Source organism: Apteryx rowi, unplaced genomic scaffold (genome assembly GCF_003343035.1).
Source record: "Apteryx rowi isolate R43461 unplaced genomic scaffold, aptRow1 scaffold_207, whole genome shotgun sequence".
NCBI classification, from domain to species: Eukaryota; Metazoa; Chordata; class Aves; order Apterygiformes; family Apterygidae; genus Apteryx; species Apteryx rowi.
In genome coordinates this window covers 161,678-181,103 of record NW_020448386.1, presented here as the reverse complement: position 1 = coordinate 181,103, position 19,426 = coordinate 161,678, and the positions used below count along the sequence as shown (strand labels likewise).

The following is a 19,426-nucleotide window of genomic DNA, read 5'->3' as shown; positions in this document are numbered from 1 at the left end:
GTCATTCTGGAATTAGAGCTAACAGAGCAGTTCTGCACGAAACAGAATAAATCATACCTGTGCTCTTCTGTGTTTTTTTGTATTTCAGCTCTGTAGCGCAGACAATATTTTTAGCACTGTTAGACAAAGACAAGGGATAATATTTGTGCACAGCGTACACGTCATTTTGAGAGTCTCTTTGGCCTGTGCCAGAGAAGGATTCTTTACCTTCCTAACACTCCTCTCATCTTATATTTCGGGTTGCATTTGGCATGATATTTTTAATGAGTGGAGGAGGAGGCAGCAAGCATTAGGGAGAATAAGAAGAATATGTAGATTTCTATGAAACGTGATTAAAATACCAGTGGATAGGAGATGCATTTGAAGGATGTTTTTAACGTGGCTGAGGGCAAGAAGCAAAACATAAGGTCACAATACTATAGTTAAAGCAACTTACTTTAAGCAGTGAGACCCTGTTCAATTTTCTGGATGTTTCTTTGGTGAACAGAGCAATGGTGTGAGGTTCGGGGTTTCACAGACTTCGGTATTTTCTCTGTCAGTGAAGAAGTGAATAGGCCTTGGCACCTCATTTAGCCTTTTTTCAATATTTACCAGCCTGGCAAACTGTTAACACAAGGTTGTTTAGACATTTCATTAAATAATTATCAAATGCTTTCATATCCTTTGGGTTCAGTGGTGATCAAAATTGAAAGGCACCCATCTATTCATAAACAGGATGACAAAGGCACATTTCAGACGTCCAGGCTTGAATAAAAAAGATGGGGGGTTTTGTTACTTGATACTCACATACTGGTTTCCTTAATTTTTTGATTTGTAATCATATGTACCTGTTCAGCACTTTCTTGTGTTTCCAAACAATTAAATCCGTGTTGTAAAAGTTGTATCCATTTTTAAATGAGAAGTTTTCATCAAAGACAAAAAGCTATTTGGTAACAAAGCTGTTAAATTATGCACTTTCCTCTCTCTGTTATTTCCCACAACTCCTTTGGAAGGGTGTAGCTGGGGGAAGAGTCATGCCACAACAATTTGCAAGTGTTGTTTTCCCGAGCCCTCCACACAACGCCCATTAAAAATGAGCAGTGCCCATGTCATGACTGTAATTTCACCAGGGGAATACACTCTGCCTGTAAACACAGCCCAAGGCCCGAGCCCTGCCGATGCTTTAGGCCCAAAACAGAGACACGAGTTGCTGCTGCTTGGTCTCCAATGATTAGCTGGCCAGGAAAGAGGAAGGGTTAGGTATGCAGCAGGAAAGGCCCATGCAGGAAACTGTAAAGGCGAGCCAGGAAGGGAAAACAAGCATAGGAGGGGATTATGAAAAAGGAAATGAAAGATGCAAAAAATACGTACATCTACAGATGTCAGGATGCAATGTCTGAAAGCTGAGTGAAGTTAACACATAACTGAAATTAAAACTCCAGGCAATTATTATCTTTCAAAGCATTTCTGAGGTCAGGAGTCAATGTCCTGCCTTCACCCAATGGTCTGTAGGTACCAGAATACCTAGGGTTTTTTGATTACATGAATACACATGTAATTAAAATAACAGAATTTGCTTCAGCAAAACACTTCAGATGACTTTGCTAAAACAAGGCCATAAAGTGAAAAGATATAAGCGTGCATTTTCAAACATGTAAAAATCGTGCTTTGAAAAAGTTTCTTATAGTGAAATTAGTGTACTTACTACAAAAATTATTGTATTTCTCCAAATATATTTAAAGTGGCCAAATAGAACTCCAGTTTCTTAAACATCAGCAAGTATTTTTGTTATCTAAAGTAATATCATTGCCACTATTAGCCAGTTGTCAGTTTTCTCTGTCCTTTTTAATAAAGGGAGGAATTTCAGTTTCTGGTTTTCTGAGACTGTTTAAGTAGTTTATTTAACAGTGGAACAAAATCATTTAAAATTAATTTTATCATCTAAAACTTGATTGAAATGTTATTTTTGGTGTGATGTTCAGTGGAACACAAGTTTCTGCATTTTGGTCACACATCACACTTTTTCTCATGCAGCAGCACATCTAAAGGTTGAGTTGTGTTCTAGATCCCTATAAAGTAAGGCACAAAATTAATATTCCTTTGTCATTTAAAAACTGTTCCCCCAACAGAACTGACAAAAGCTAAAAGCTTTGGTAAACACCCAGGAAAAGCCAATACCTGTGTATGAACAGAGCAGAACACTATGGGAGCTTGTCTTCATAGGAAGCCTAATTTGGCCATCGCTGTGTGGCATACACTGACTAGGATGCATTAATAATATTCTAAATCCTGTGTGGTAGCCAAAAGAAAGTTGCAGAAACCCTCTTTGTCTAGGTAGTTTTCAAAGCTGGAGGGTTTTTTAGATGAAATTCTCTGTTTTAATAGAAAAAATGGGATAACAGGATTGTAGCCAGACTTCAGACTAAACTTCTGATTTCCCTCATCTATAGTTTAAAGTATGTTTTTCAGAAATTTCTGTCATGGCTACAAAAGACACTATTTGTTCCATGCTTCAGCACATAAAAGGGCAACAGGTTTCATCAGCTCACAGAGTGATTGTTCCATTACTGGTGAAAACATGATGGCTTCAGGTACAGTATTCTGTTGGACTTTGTAGCTCTGAATCAGCATGTGAGTAAGTTAGTATTTCCATACAAACAGAAACATAAAATCTCATTTTGAGGCTGATACCAGGAGGTGTCCAGTGTCTCCATTTCTGCAGGATGAAGGCTGAGTGCACTTAGCACAAGAAATCCAGCAGCTCACAAATGGCATTTTGGATGCCTAAATGAAACTGCACCACAGCAGTGCAGGAAGCATGAAATCAGTACTAACTGAAAAGATCTGCAAGGGCAATGTTTTCTGAGAAATGAAGAATTGCTTGCTCTGAGCCTTTTCCAGTGATAAAATGTATTTTTGTAAGTGGGAAAGACTCATATCAATGCATTTTTCTGGTCCAGACTCAGCAGAGTTGCTGCTAAAAGTAGCATTGCTTATATTTGGCTTTGCCACTTCTTTTTTCTGTGATTTGAACACTTTGGGATAATTTATGTCTGAAGCTGATGTAGCACCTACTCTTCTGTCCCATGAAGCTATATTATGTCTACATGCAAGAGTCTAACATCTTCATGTAGTGCTCAAAAACAAATACCCAAGTGACACTTAATATCACACAGTTCAAAATATAATCACCCATGGTTGAATCCTGTGCTCTGTGAACTAAGGTCAGAATGAACATTTTGAAAAGAAATAATACTTGGTACCATAGATCATGGATTTGTTGACACAGGGCAGGCTTTCACAAAACATGCGGCACTGGCAAACTGTGCTCTCCTTGAAGTCAGTGGGAAACACTCATTGATATCAGCTGGACTGCAGATCTGAGCCAGTGCAGAGCACATGGAAATTCCTCCCTTGAATCTTCTTTTTCTTTTTGATGGGGACAAGGAGAAGCTAGCTGCAGTGCTGAGCAAAATTTACTGTGATAGAGTATATGTAAGCTGCTTCTTCAGTGATTTCCCTGAAGAGCTGATTAGAGACTTGGGACCAATTTCGCTAGGGCAGCTTGAGGCTAGAAGGGCATAAACGGAACACCTTAATGTAGATGTTCTGCCAAAACACATGAAGGCATGCAGGAAGTAACGAAAACTGTTTTGCAATGTTTTTTCCGTGCTTGCCTCAGATCTACAATATTAATACAAAGACTGTTTCAGTTCTAAAACATTCAGGGAAGAAACAGGTGGCAGCTCTGCTGCCTACCTGTCCCTTTACCTGCTACAGTAAAAACTTGATAATATTCCCCAGTGTTTCTAGGCATGTAGTCAAAAGTCCTTAATAACAGAGGATTGTTGTGAATACCTTCCAGAGGGGCTCCAGGCAGTGCAGTACACAAGAATAAGTTTCTATTCCTTGTTTTAGTTTCATGCATTTGTTTTACTTTACTTTATCCCTCTCTATCCATCAAAAAAGACCAAACTTTTGCCAGTAAAAAAATGTATTAGCTTTTCACAGGATTAAGCATTTTCAGCAGTATTTGCATAGCTACTAATTACTACCAGAATATTATGGTATTTTAGCGGTACAGGACAGGCAGCTCACTCACACCAGACAGGCCCCCAAAATTTCTCAGGGGAGTATCTTGTGATTAATGGCAAACATCATTCAACATCATGAACAGCAGCTCTTAAATTCTGTGATAAATCTGACAAGCACTTGATCACCACCATCTATAGCAAATATAAACTTCTTTGGGGGAGCATCAATGCCAATCTTATTTGGAAGATGCTGTTTTGGCAGGGGAGGGCCTTCATAAATATTTAAATATTTCTGTAAAAAGCACTGAAAAAATAAGATTCATTCCTGTTTTGCTTGTTTGCCTTTTGTTCCCAGCTCCTTGTGGTCAAAATGAAACCAGAGAAGATGGCAAAATAATCCAGCTGCCTCCTTGCAAGACAGGAGCATGGATCGTTCCTGCCATCATGGCCTGTTACCTCTTGGTTGCAAACATCCTTTTGGTGAACCTCCTCATTGCTGTTTTCAAGTGAGTGGCACATGGCTAAGTATGGATTTAGGGGGGATTATTCATGGTCTAAGAAGGCAGCTAAGCCAAAGACTTTGGCTGAGAGCCATTTTCAGAGGAGGGGAGGGTGAGAAGGTGAGAGGTGGTAGCTTGTCTCCAGGGAATGAGGAAATTACCCTGCTATTTAAATTGTCTCATGTCCAAGGGATGGACACTCAATGTAAGTGCAAGCAGAGAAACCAAGTATTCAAAGTTCAGTTATAGCATCATTCACTCCCAATGCAGAAAATGAGAATAAAAATAATTCCTTGTGTCACTGTGTTGTTGTAACGCTCAAAGGCTGTACAGAGCAAGAGTAAATAGTAGTAACACACTTTTGAAATGGCTGATAGAGCCACTGAGCTTCACTGAAGAGATAGTAGCTTATTTTGTCCATTTCATGTGTTCTTTTTCCTTCTTTGTGATAAGGAAACATACTAATGTGTTAAGGTTAAGGTTAGAAGTGCTGTCTTACCATTTCTGGAAAAGTACCCAAAAAACATTTCAATCATCTCATTTGTTTTTCCTCTTCTCTCTTTCTAGCAATACATTTTTTGAAGTCAAATCCATATCTAACCAAGTATGGAAGTTTCAAAGGTATCAGCTAATCATGACATTTCACGAAAGACCAGTTCTCCCACCACCTCTAATCATTTTCAGCCATATGACTATGATATTCCAACACCTCTGCTGTAGATGGCGGAAACATGAAAGCGACCCAGACGAGAGAGACTACGGATTAAGTAAGCCTTGAACAATTTACAGAGGGGAACTTTCTAATGCCTGTGGTCATATCTAGTGTTTGATGTGAATGGTGGCCGAGTCCAGCACTTAAATAAGCTTTTCAGTAGAGAACTGGTTTTAACTACAAAATTCTTACCTGAACCAGTTAGTTTCACCTTCATTCCTCAACTRTTAGTTCTCTTGAGACTACTAATGAAGCTCTGTTGTTCTTGGGGGGGGGGGGGTTGTTTGGTTGGTTGTTTGGTTGTTTTTCCCTTTCAAAGCAAAAGGTTTTGTTTTATTGTTCTTAATGGTCTGTTCTTGCTGGAATTCTTCTTACAGTCCATCATGCTTCCAGGTCTTCAGTCTTATTGCTGAAATTGCAGAGGTAGCATTCCTATTTTTAAAGCAAACAGCACATACTTTCCCTCAACGTACTTTTTGCCTAGATGTGTAGATAAACTGAGAGATCGTGTGGAGTAATTATTTTGTAGACGTGTTCTCTCCTTGACACTGATTCAAACCAGACGAGTGGTGTCTCCAAACACTTTAATGAACTCCCATAAGCATGACTGAAAATCTGTCAGATTATTTTGATAATGCTTTCTCCCCTCTTCCCCATCTTGTTCTTTCCCCTCTCTCTTCCCAGCCTAACTAGCTCCCCCTCCTCTCCAAGTTTCTTTTTTGAAGTTACCCTAACTTGGTGCAGATCTGGAGGTAGATGGCTTTTAATACTGTCTCATGCCAAAGTATGAACCCTTCTCCGCATGCCTGCCACTGCACTGGCCACACTTGCATCTCCAGCACAATGACACAAAACCAGAAGGTGTCTTCAGCTCCCTCACCATATATACCAGAGGTAGGGAGCTTGGGAAGGTGCACCTCTGCCCATGCCACAGCCAGCCTCTCTAGGAGGAGGGAGCAGGAGACAGACTGTGCCACTGGAGATGCAAGTGCAACCAGACTGTCCTCTCAGCCCTCACCATGTCTGCCCCAGCCCCTGCTGCTTCCAGCAGACCTCAGCTCCTGCAACGTCAAAGAGACCCTCTGCACTCTCAGAGTCTTTTCCTGACAGCCTCCAAATTTATTATATGTGTATTAGGTTACAGGTGGGTTTTGGCCCCCACCATCTCTTCAGGTCCTGACCAGCAGCTGTGTTTAGTTCTCATGCAATCAGAAAGTATTCATGTTTGCACAGTGTTTGCCTGTTAAAGTGTTGCTGTCTCCAGAAGCATATATAATTGAAGCCACTAATTCAGTAATTAGATGCATCTGATTTCATATCAAAATGCCGGATAAACTTGAAGCCTGCTTGTGAAAGTTTAGTCCATGAATTCTGCTGTAAGAAGAGTGGAGCTAATTTCACATGTTCACAGTTAGCCAGGTTCACATTCTTTCCATTGTTTCTACAGAACTTTTCATAACTGAGGATGAACTGAAAAAAGTCCATGATTTTGAAGAGCAGTGCATAGAAGAATATTTTAGAGAAAAGGATGACAGATTCAACTCCTCAAATGATGAAAGAATCCGTGTAACTTCAGAAAGGTGCACATATTTTGTTTGCTCTATTTCATATGCAGATCTGGAAGTGTGTTTCTCTTGCCATTCTCCCTCTTTCTTTCTTCTTCTTGAGGAGAGAAATATTTGAGGTAATTTTTAATTAGCTTTAACTAAAAAGCAGAATGATAAAAGGTGGTGTATTTCTTTTCTCTTTTCCTTCCCTTCCTAAAACAAATGTTCCTCTAATTTTTGAATATTTGAACCATTTCAACTAGTTATAATAGAATCAAAAAAATAGTGATGTAAAACACAATGTCTTCTTTCATTTCAGTTTTTGAAAGTAGAACTTTAGGACATAAGTGATCAGAACAAAATGGGAGAGCAAATGGGAGTTTCTCAATGAAAACTACAGCTTTAGCACAGATCTGCTAGCCATTTAGATAAAGTAAGAGCATTGTTTCACACTGGCCTTGCTAGGTAAGACAGCTTCATTGAAAGCAGCAGGAGTCTTGCCATTCATTTCAAAGGAACTAGACAGTTCACCTACAAGAGAGAAATGCACAGACACAAAGGCAATATTATGTAAATTTACATAATGTTGCCAGTCTTCAAATACATCAGTCCTAAAACTCATCAATCTGTTTATCTACTCAGGTTTTTATATGCTCTCATTATACAGCAGCTGAATATTGGAGTTAAATTTTGAGGATGGAGTTTCTCATTTGCTTCATGGCACTGTTATCAATAAACATTCTAGAGCAACACCCAAGTCAGCTATTTGTAATTACTCTAATAAACCACAATTACTCTAATAAACCAGTACACTGAATACTCCACTTTAACCTGAACGCATCTAAAAGAGGTCAGGAGAGTAGCCATAGTAATTGATTACACAGATGTAACACTCTCTTCTACTTATACGTAATCCTCCAGCACTGCCCCTGATGCAGCTCTGCCTAAAATATGTTTCCTGTAGACAAGGAAACATGCTTTTAATTTGGTTTTGAAATAAATCTTTCCCAGAGCGGGATTAGCAAAAATAATATCCTTTAATCATTTGAATTCCTGAAAATAGCACTCTCAAGAAACACCTATTTTAGGAAAGCGTATTAGAGGAGAGGTATGGTGTGGAATGGCCTCCTCATAAGGAACAGCCAAGTAACCTAGTTCTACTCAACCTGGAAGAGACAAATGAGGAGTGAAATGATAGAGGTCTGTATAATTATGAGTGCTTGGAGAGGGTGAGTAGAAATCAATTGTTTGCTGTTGCTCCCAGAACAAGAAATAGGGAGGAACAAATGAATCTAGTAGGAGCCCAGGTTCAAAATAAACAAAAGATGTGAATTGTTCATGTAAGTAGTGGAGCAGAGCAAATTCTTGAAATTTAATGAGTTCTAAAGAAAACCTAATGATGTCAGCTAAAAGTCTACACTGGTTCAAAGGGAGACTAGGCAAGCTTATGGAAGGAAGTCCAGTAAAGGCTACTAAATACATAGAAATTATATCCAGCCCATGAAGTTCCTGAGCTGAAAATGTTTGGAGACTGGAGAATACAAGGGGACAGAATTACATATGTTTCAGAGGAAGACAGTGGGCTACATGGATCTGTGGTCCAACTGAGTACAGTTTTTCTTGTGTTCTAGTAGTCCAGTGATCAGAGAACTAACTTAAAAATGGTAGCTGCAGATTCAAATCTCTATTCTGGCATAGCTTTCCTTTTGATGGACAAGAAAAGAAAGTCAGAGGTAGGTGTGAAGCCTCTATATGTAAGAAGAAAGCCAACTGGGACCTCCCCTCCATTAGGCAAGTTCTCTAAGTACTGAAAAATTTATATATACAAGTCTATCATTGCAGTCCTCCCTGGTCCTGTCTTGCATGAAAGGAGCCCCTCCCTGTGTTTTAAATCAATGACTGAAAGCATCTTACTCCAGAAGAGAGTTCATGATTATGAATCCTAAATGAAGACAAGCACCTGAGCCTCACGGAGAAGCTGTTCTTAAAGAACCTAATTTTCTTGGCCAATAGCTTAATGTGGAAACCAAACATGCCCCAGCTCTGTAAGAGTGGCCTAGGTACCAGTCTTATGGGGTACAGAGGCCACACTGAGACCCAAGCACACAAGAGTTGGACATTGCATTACTAAGACTTGCAGCAACAAAGTCCCAAGTGAACACAGTTCTTCAAATTGTAATAGCTCTTTTCTCCCCTTGCGAAACCAACTATAATGATCTAGCACACAAGGCAAGTGCAAATATATTAAAGATTTGAGGTGCTCAGATGCTTGAGGAATTGGGGGTATCTAAGTTTCTTAAATAAAGCACATTTTAAGAACTGGATCCCCAAGTCTGATATTTTGTCTCCAATTATGGACCAGGAAATATCCCTCTGAGCATTCTTAATCTAAAACACCAAACTGATTCTTTTCCCTAACATTTGGAATATTCAGATATTTAAAATCTAAATTTGGCCTTTATAGTTTCTCTGTATAGATGTCTTTGTACCGTTAACAACATGTAAAGCGAAGAAAATTGAGAGGAGATGCAAGACTACACAGCTTCTGTTCCAATGTTGGGTCATCTGTGTGTAGTAATAGACCAAGCACAGTACCTACATTATAGCCATGACATCATCAGCCTAATTGTCTGCCCAATTAACTCAGCTTTACACGGTGTAAAATTGATCCGGAATGCCCTGGCAAGCAGAGTTTCCCCCCGTGCTGAAGATCTTCCACATGCAAGAAGATGAGGACACTGTTAGGACAGAGGAGAAAGGAGAAATGCTGAGACAAGGCTCCTGTGATGTCCCTGCACCTGGACAGCTCGCAGCCTTTCCTCTCCTCCATGCATCTTCTTAACTCACAAAAATGTTCTCACCTCTCAAATACCCCCTGAGTAGCTCCTACTTGCAGCTGGATTTATCAGCATGCCCTGAGGCCTACCTGGAGGAAGTACAGTTGCACACCAAAGGTGCAAAGTCCCAGTAAAACTGGAAGAGGGAACAGGGTGGCAGAAACTGACCAGGAGATGGGAGCCAAGTCTTGCCTTGAGGCTCAGCCTACAGGAGGCCACGAAGCAGGGAGGAACTCAGGAAAACAAAAGAACAGGAGATCCTGTTTCTTGCTGCACTGGGCGGGATGTAAACCAGTGTTAAGTTACGCACTCAAATGGCTCTGCTGGGTCAGGACCAGACTTGTCAGACTCACCTAAAACAAGTTGCAGTTTATACTCTCACCTTGGAATGGACTAACCTGACGTCATGTCTGTATTGGGGGGTCTGTATTGGTTCAGGAAACACCTTACCTCTCTTTTATGACAAAAAGTTCCTTTAACTTCATTAATCACAAAGACAAATCTTGGTGAATCTGCTAGAGACCATGGAGGAAAATGAAGTTGGACAACTTGACTTTACTACTGTAGATGAATCACAACAAATGCCTCCTGGAGAGCCTTCCTTTCTCAACTGTGAAATTTTCAGTGGCACATTTTGATCAAACTAGAGATATGCACAATATGATCAAAAATCACTACAAGATTTTTCTTAATCTTCCAGGAAGCCACTAAAACTGTCTCCTCTGCACGTATTTCTTCCCTATGGCCAAGTCTTGTCTCTTTCATAGCCAATGCAAAAAACTGCTGTTTTTTTCCAGAGGAAGCGGGGTCATATCCTAATAGAATTCAAAAAGCAGATAAGCTGGTCAAAGTAAATATTATGATGTCATCTTTGGTACAATATGGCCTCCATTACCATAGTACCTGAATACTTTACAGTCTTCAGTGCATTACCCTAACAGCAGCCACATGAATGAAGAAAGGCATAGCTATTATCCTGATTTTAGAGATGGGAAACTGAAGCACACAGAAAGAGGTGTGGGTTAGTACAAGGGCTGCTAGTGAGCCTACCAGATGAGGCCACACACGCAAAATGCAGTTAGGAAAGGTCTGTGAATCCTGCAGCGTCTCTGCGTCAGCGATGGTTGCTCCGAGTTTAGCAGCCTGACGGTGTAGGTGCGAACACAGTCAGGGCAACCTGAGGGCTTTAACCTGCAGAAACTAAAGCACCTGGGAAAACTGGCTGGCTGCTTAACCAGTGATGCCTCACCAAAAAATGTCAGGGAAAGTGCCAATAGCCTGTTACAGGCCAGGGAACTGCTCTCTACTTTTAATTTGAATAAAACCATTCTACAATCACTTACAGTGAGTAGTGTGAACACCCCTGTAAGTGACTTTAACTGTCTACAATCTTTGTAGCAGTTGAACAGGATTTTGAAGACCAAAATGATGCCTAAATAATGGCCATAAGTCCACAAAGGGACTTGGGCACCTAACTCTAGCAATCAGTTAAGAAGTCTGCTTCTGAAGAGTGCCTTACTTCCATGAAATCATTACTTCAATTAAATTATAGATAAATACACGTGCAAATGTTAGAAATAATTATAAACAAAATGAATGCCAGCAAAATACATCATCTCCCAAACCATAACTAAAAGGCTGATCACAGATAAAATAAAATCTTTGTCAGGTTCCCAGTTCTGAGCTAAATTTTTTTTCCTAGCTACTGAATACCATATTCAGACAGTCCATGTTTATGTTTTACTAGTAGACATTCTTGAGCATTGGCAAAACACACTTGATGCACATTTTAGATGTAGCCTCCTCTTTTTTTTTTCTCATGCCCATCTGTTAGGATGGCTTCATGCCCTCTCCTATGTTAGATAAGAGTCTTGCTGTAAGAAAAGGCACAGGTGCAGTGAAGGCATCATACATGGATATTATTAGATTTGCCAAAAGGTTTTATTCTGTCTCTAATACACATGGGAAAAAAAAATCTAAAGTAAAACCTGGGCATTTTTATTTTGAACTAGTGCTTCAATTCAAGACTGTTCCTGAAGGAAACACAGCTCTAGCTGTCTATTCACTGAGTTCAAGTATAATCCAGCGTTATGGGACTATAAGAATATTTCATTTATTAAAACATTCTAAGGATCAGCTTATGACTGGTTTTCTTCAGAACACATCCTCTTAATCCCACAGTGTTTGGCTGATGTAATTATATCATGTTTCTCTCAGGATTACTCTCAGAGCATGGTGCTGCTCTGTGTGATGAATGATTCCAGATTTGACCACCATATGAATATAAGAGAATATCATTAATTGAAAGAATAAGTATTTGTTAAAAAGATCTAAAGATGGACATATGTAATATATATTTTTAAAAGGCAGCTGAATTCAGCTAATCGCTTTGGGTTAGGAGAAGATCACCATCGCTTAAGCTTTCTTTTCATGAATAAAAATGACACAGTCAGGGCCCACTCAATGTAAACACATATATATACTTCTCAATCATCTATGTGCATCTATGGCTGACCTTGGTTTCTGAAGTCAGATTGCACTATCATAATCTTGTTGAATTTCTACATAAATTTGCCACTATATCAATGCAATTAAACTTGTGATTATTTCCTTAGGAGCCAACAGTCCACGTAGCACAGAAGCCTTTCTCTGGTTTGGCCAGTAATGCCATGGTCCTTACATCCTGTGTCTCTAGCAGGAGGTAGTAGAGCATATTCAAGGAAGCAGGACAAATATACAGAGGTGTACCACCAAGATATGACTCTAGGTTCTTCTTGTGCTGCATCAGTTTTCTTGTGTTCAGCAGAACTGCATGGACCTCACGTGAGTGCAGGGTGCACAACTTATACAGTCAGCTCTGCTCATACTCCACTAAGTCACTAAGATGCAGCCAAATGCAATAACTCAATCAGCTATGGCTGTAGTAAAAATATTTCAAGCAAGCAATCAAAAACCCAAGACTATCCTACTAGTTTCACAAAATGTTATAAATTAATTCCAGTTCTTGGGGTGACTGTTGCCTGGGTTAAAGGTTTTTGTTGGCGGAAACTGGAACCTTCACAAGTTAAATTCTGGCTCTGTTAAAATCAGTGGAAAACACTTCCATTTACTGCAAAAGGACCAGGAAATAACTCAGATTGTTTGGTAACTCTGACAACCCTAAAATTATGAAGTTATATCTGTCATCATCATTGAAGAGTAGTTACAGAGGCTGGATGCTACACAGTTACAGAGGCACTCAATTATTAGCTGATAAATATTTCAGAAGTATAACACTTGATAAAATAACAATTTAGGCAACAGATAACATGAGGGAAATTTAACTGATTCCAGTGTAAACTGATCTCTGACTATGGAATTACATCCTGTGCTTGCAATAACATTAAGGTGTTTTTTGTGGGGAGGCTGGTAGAAAAGGTAGATTGGTGGTGAAATGATAATAAAAAGGGAAGAGTGAGATTCTTTGAAACTACAAGTTCATCTCTTAGCATTGATTACTTCATCATTCATCTACTTAAGTAATACAGTAATGACAGTAATCCAGATGCTGTTTTAGAGAAGACTTCAAATCCATACACTTGGTTTGCTGTGCTTGTGCTTTCAAAATTCAAAGGCTTCACTACAAGACATGTTTCGTAGGAACAGGAGACTTGCTCTAGGGACCGGCATAACATTCCTCACTCTCTTCTCCTGTGCAAATGGGTTGTTGCTGTTCTTCACCACAAGGTAGTCAGAGTTCAGTGTTTCAGGGGATAAAATTCTGTAAATTACAATGCATTAATGCTGCCCCGTACTCATTTATTGCCTAAACTCTGACTTCCTTTTGGATGGGTAGGAAAGTTAACGGTGTTGGCAGTTTCAGGCTGTATGTCCTGTTGGAAATTCAACTAGCGGTAGTAGAATATATTTACCTCATCAGAAATTCTAGCTATGATTGACAGGGTGCTTATTAATATTTGAGTAGAAATTTCACTAATAGTCAGAGAATAAAAGATTTGTGAAAAGTGTGGAAATCTCGCTGTTTGGTATTTGTCACTTCTCTGTTCATTTTTCAGGGTCTACAGGAATGGAGAAAAACAAAAGTGTAAACCTAAAAATATGACATATGTATTTGAGATAACTACTTAAAACTGTTGCTTTTAGTACCTCTTTGACAGACTCTGGAGGTCCCTGGTCTGCACTAGAGGCTGCTACTGGGGAAAGTAATTATGGGAGGACATTTCACAAGTGCTAAAGGCAATTTCCCTCTGTGAGAGGACTCCAAGTGAGTCCTTCAATGGAAAAGTTTTAGAACCCAGCAAAGTAAAATGTTTGAAAGCCACTGGCATAAATTAGTACACAATTCACCATACTATTGAAAACATTTTAAAATGAGATAAATCAATGTCGTATGCAGTTATTTTGAAGTTTAAGTGAGTAAATAATTGAGTAATCACACACTCAATTATTAGCTATAAATACTTTAACTTTTTTATTTAAATAGTATGTTAAGTAGATAAATAACTTTAAAACCCACCATTTCAGTCTCTGAACTACTAATATAAACTACACAAAGTACAAACACGGTATCAGAACAATCTTAGTATGTGTACACTCTTGTGCACTGTATTTGATTTGATTGGTGTTCTCTCCTCTATAATTTTCACACATACTTCACCTGATATTACTTACATTCAGTATAATAACAGATAAAAAAAAATCTATGTATCTGAGATAAAAATAAATCTGGGAATGAGACTGTTTCCTTAGGTATGCACAATACTAGCTGGTGCAAATTTGTGGGAAAGAGTGGAAAAAAAGTATAGCATGTTACCCACTTGCTATGGCATTTTACCCACTTTCACGCCTTCATTTAATTCTGGAATTAACCATAGTAATTTGGTCTGTGGCACAACTGAGAGCAATGTGCAGTCATGTGTGCTCTAAGTTTTATTCATTTGTAACAGTCTAAACAGAAGTTTTGGCAGCAGAAAGGTAGCAAATCATTGAAACACTTCCCTACTGTTCTGTCTCTTGTGTAGCACACACCCAAAATCCCCTCTATTTTACAAGTAACAAGCAACAGACACTGCTCATTTACAAGTAGTATCATTTGACTGCTGAACCTCCCTTAGCAGTGTTTGAAGTAAGTGAGATGGTATAGATTGGCTTTGAATTTTAAGACCTCTCTGTTCCCATTTGTTTTGGTGAGCTGTTATTTGGACACCACTGCTATGTAGAAATGAACCAATTTAATTCTTCCCTTTTTTAAGGGTAGAGAACATGGCCATGCGACTGGAGGAAGTAAATGAGCGTGAGCACTGCATGAAGGCATCTCTCCAGACTGTCGACATCAGGCTTGCTCAGCTGGAGGATATGATAGGAAGAATGGCGACGGCCTTGGAAAAACTGACTGGTATAGAGAGAGGTGAGACAACCAAGATACGATCCAGGACCTCCTCTGACTGTACTGATACCGCCTACATTGTAAGGCAGAGTAGCTTCAATAGTCAGGAAGGAAACACTTACAAGCTTCAGGAGAGCATAGATCCCACAGGAGAGGAGTCTATGTCCCCAACGTCACCTACGATCACACCCCGCATGCGAAGCCACTCTTTCTATGCAACAAATATGAAGGAGAAGTGTGGGCTGGAAAAGCTTGAAAGCATTTTTAAGGAAAGATCTACAAGTCTGCACCGTGCTAGCAGCTCCCACTCCATAGCAAAAGAAGCAAAGGTTCCTTTAGCCCCTACCAGCACTTTGTCAATTGCCCCAGACTCCAGAAGGCCTTCATCTTGTATAGACATCTACGTTTCTGCCATGGATGAGATGCAGTCTGAAATAGAGCCCCTCGACAGCTCAATAAACATTCTTGGTACTGGAGATGTGGCTCTACAGGCTCACATAGCCTCTTCCATTTTAGCTAACAGTGCATACATTAGCAGTACACCAGGTGAAAGAATTTCCGGCAGGAGTCTTGATTATGAGGAAACCTCTGGAATAGAAACAAGAGCATTTTCTTCAGACTATTCACAAATCACAGACTGCCAAATCCCCTGGGATTCAGACCCTCCCCTGTATCACACCTTAGAGCGATCTAAAAGTAGTCGTTATCTGGCTACAACTCCATTTATTCTGGAGGAAACACCAATCGTGAAATCTCACAGTTTTATGTTCTCTCCATCTCGAAGCTACTTCAGCAGCCTTGGCGTCCCAGTCAAAACAGCAGAGTACACAAGTATTACAGACTGCATAGACACGAGATGTGTGAGTGCTCCCCAGACCATCGCTGAGAGGGCCAGTTTCCCTGGAAGTCTTGGAGGCAAGGTGGAGGACTTGGGATGCTGCCACCCAGAGAGAGAAGCAGAACTAAGCCACCCAAGCACTGATCATGAGGACATCGAGGCTAAAGACAAGAAGGGGACCCCTTTATCTCCTCAAGACGGCAATGCTGCAAGAACTCTGACCAACAGCATCCCACTTCCAAAAATAGAGCGGGCCAACAGCTACTCTGCGGAGGAGTCCAACATGTTGTATGCACAACACACACGGAAAAGTTACTCTATCAGTGACAAACTTGACAGACAGAGAAATGCAACGGGCCTGCGAAACCCCTTCCAGAGGAATAAGTCCTCGAGGCTGGAGAGCAGAGGGGACAACCTGTCTATGAGGAGACTGTCGAGAACAGGAGCTTTCCACAGCTTTGAGAGCAAGCACAGCTAGGCCTAGACAAAGCTCACAGGCAGTCTAAGGGTCATCTGCTCTCCAGTCCATTTTCCTTAGAAGAATTAAATAACCTCACATCATCACATGTGAACTCCAGTTGGCGTTAGCCACCAGTCAAGGGAGCACATTGTCAGTCTCAGTATCACCCACTGAGTTACTGCATCTTGACCCAGTTGACATTTGCACTTAAGGAAAAAGAGAGGGAGGAAAGCTTTATAAAGACTTCAGTAAACAACAGGAACAACAACCCCTCCTTATGAAATCACAAGTAATAAATGAGTAGATTCAGAAATCTGTCTTTTACTAGAAGGCACCATAAGAGGTTTGATGATGATTCACAAGTTTTTAGGACCCAGGAATTAACTAGCAAAAAGAGATATACAAATGAGATATTCTAAACTTCAATCCTGACTTCTTTTTCATCTGTTTCACCATTGTGATGACTGATGAAAAGCATTTGTTATTTCTGTAGAAACTGGCAGCAAGCAGACTTAAACTCTGCCAGATCCCTCACATCCCTGCACTTGTGAAACTGAAGAAAGATGAACAAGATAACAACCGTAGAGTTCACTCATCTCTTTTTGTATTAACTTCTAGTGCCACAAAAAGGTTATATTTTCAAGAGCAGAAAGGGAAATGAAATGCCTTTTGTACTGCAATTTAAATGGAGGAAGAATTTATGTTAAAATATCAGGTGATTTCCTGTATAAATCAGGCATTCTAGATTCTAGCACAGCTGAGCAAGCTCAGGATGAATGTAATTAAGCGGAATAGTATATATTTATTTTTTTACCACATTTGTCATCGATATGTTGTCTCACTAAATCAAAGAATGTGATGGAACAGTAAGAATAATATGCTGCTAGGGTGATCAGAGCAGGGCACAGCAATATCATCAGGTTCTCACTGCTCTGTTTAATTGCTTATACAAACTGTGGAAGTTTATCCACTAAGTTGCTACCAGGTTCTTCTTGCTGTTCCATTTGAGCTGCCAATTTTTCACATCATTCCCTCACCCAAAAACATACACCTTTTTTTTTTTAATGTGAACGTGGCTGTATTTGAGCATTTCAAAGTAGACAAGGTTCATCATGAGGTCTGAATTCAGAATAACACCATTAGACTTAAGTTGCTTAAGGGAAAATGTTCTTGGCAGAGCACTGGAAAACATAAAAAAATATATATGCTTTTAAGGTGAGTTGAAGAACCAAATTGAAACTCTAGGTGTCTGTTAAAAGCAAAAGCCATCAGTTGCAAGTATGCTTCCACTGTACAGCAACATATCACACAACATGCATTTTAGTAGGAGAAAATATATCTGACTTGTAGTGTAATTATAGGGGTTTGGTTGAAGCTGGTAGTATCTCCACTGACTTTACCTACATTCCAGGTGCAAAACTCAGTCCACAGTGTCAACAGGAGTTTCAAACTTCTCATGAAAAGATATCACAGTGGCCAGAGGAGCAAGAGGATACAGAAGATAAGGAAAAGCTAGAGAAGCATAAATAGCATTTGGATCACAATTTCACATCATTTGTGAGGGGAAAACTTAAGCTTGAAAAGAGTTGAAGCTAGTGCTTTTAAAAATTAAAACATCTCTAAAATGACCAACAGCTATGCAGAGCCAGGTCCTTTTTGTTTTTAAATATAAGCACATGCAACTGGGGTACATCCCATTTATTATCTTCCAGATCCCTAAGGCAGCTTTTAAAATAGAGGCTGACACTTTCTCACTAGGATCTCACCTTGGGAGACTCTAAGTACTATATGACAGTTAATTCTAAAGGGCAACAAATCTCCACATAAAAATAATCGTCTGCCTCAAGACAAGGGGCAAAGAAAGTAAAAACCCTCTAGAGGCCGACTCCCTTTTTTGGAAAGTTCATGAAATAAAGAAATGCAACATGGTGACATTAAACACAATATGCTTCATACTTCCTGCACCAATGTGTTCCTTTATTTATTTTGTTTAATCAGGCTTTCAATGAGTTAAACTCCATCCAGACACTGTGTTTATGCAATTGCCTTGCAGTACATGTGCAGCTTTCCGGTCGCATGGTGACACTGAGAAAGGTCAGAAACTGTCCCCTTTCTGTGCATTATGAAGCTTGCTTGTGACAGGCCGATTGCTGAACAAAAGCATAAAGCCCAGGGACAAAGGAACTTGTGTTTAACAATCTGCTTCAAATGTGCCAACTTTTGTTAGCAGCCTTTTCCTAAGGCTTCTCCAAATCTATCTTTCCTTAGTGGGTTCAGGGGGATTTTGTTTTGTTTTCTTTGTTACTTTTATGAATGTCTCCTCAAACTGTCTGTGGACTCTTCCACCCCCATTGTATTATTGGCCTATCCTAGAGGAATTTCACATTCGTTAGAAATCCCACAACAGTGATTAGTGGGTTAGTTCAAGGTGCAGGGCTCTCCTCTGGGGTAGGTTTCATTGCTTAGTTTGTCAGAGTAAAGGAATTTGCCAAACCCAGAAGCTGTATAAAAGTTTTGGATACAGCACTTTAGTGATCTGGAGCACACATTCCAGGTAAAATGGAACAGGACACTTTACCTCTTAAAATTTGCCATTATATATAAAATGTAAATTCAGATGTTAAAAGTATGATTGCAAGATGTCAGACCACTACTTTTCCTGAATGCTTCCCATTTATTCTGAAATATGGTGTCTATAGAATATATTATGATGGATGTTAGATTATTTTATCTTCACCTGGTTTTTTACATATATTATCAAACTGTCCCTTTTTGAAACGGATGGCAAAACACCCATTATGTGCAATGGGATCAGATTTCCCACTCACAGTACTATTATGACCTTTTAGTGAGAGTAAAAGTCTTATCATCCATCATTGTGTAACTATAGCATGTGCCATATGACATATTCTGTATCAAACAATAGCTTATGAAATATATATATATATTCACATATATACATATCTCCCATGTATAATCCAGTATGGTTGTGACATGTGATGATATTAGTGAATGTTACAGGACAGTTCTAACATCACATTATTAAGTCATATTTGTAAATCTGTAACATTCAATAAAATAGCACGTGTTGCATCAAGCATTAAGTTCCACTTTCCATTATACATATGGAATA

General features: G+C 39.5%; 1 protein-coding gene across 1 annotated transcript in view; it reads left to right on the top strand.

The window, feature by feature from the left end:
- Nucleotides 1-16,311, top strand: part of TRPM3 (transient receptor potential cation channel subfamily M member 3) — a 279,898-nt gene extending 263,587 nt beyond the window's left edge. Inside the window, exons 24-27 of the mRNA XM_026064041.1 lie at nt 4,369-4,519; nt 5,081-5,280; nt 6,673-6,805; nt 14,862-16,311. Of these exons, the coding sequence (XP_025919826.1) occupies nt 4,369-4,519; nt 5,081-5,280; nt 6,673-6,805; nt 14,862-16,311 (1,934 nt within the window). The remainder of the gene's footprint in view (nt 1-4,368; nt 4,520-5,080; nt 5,281-6,672; nt 6,806-14,861) is intronic.
- The last annotated feature ends 3,115 nt before the right edge of the window (nt 16,312-19,426 follow it).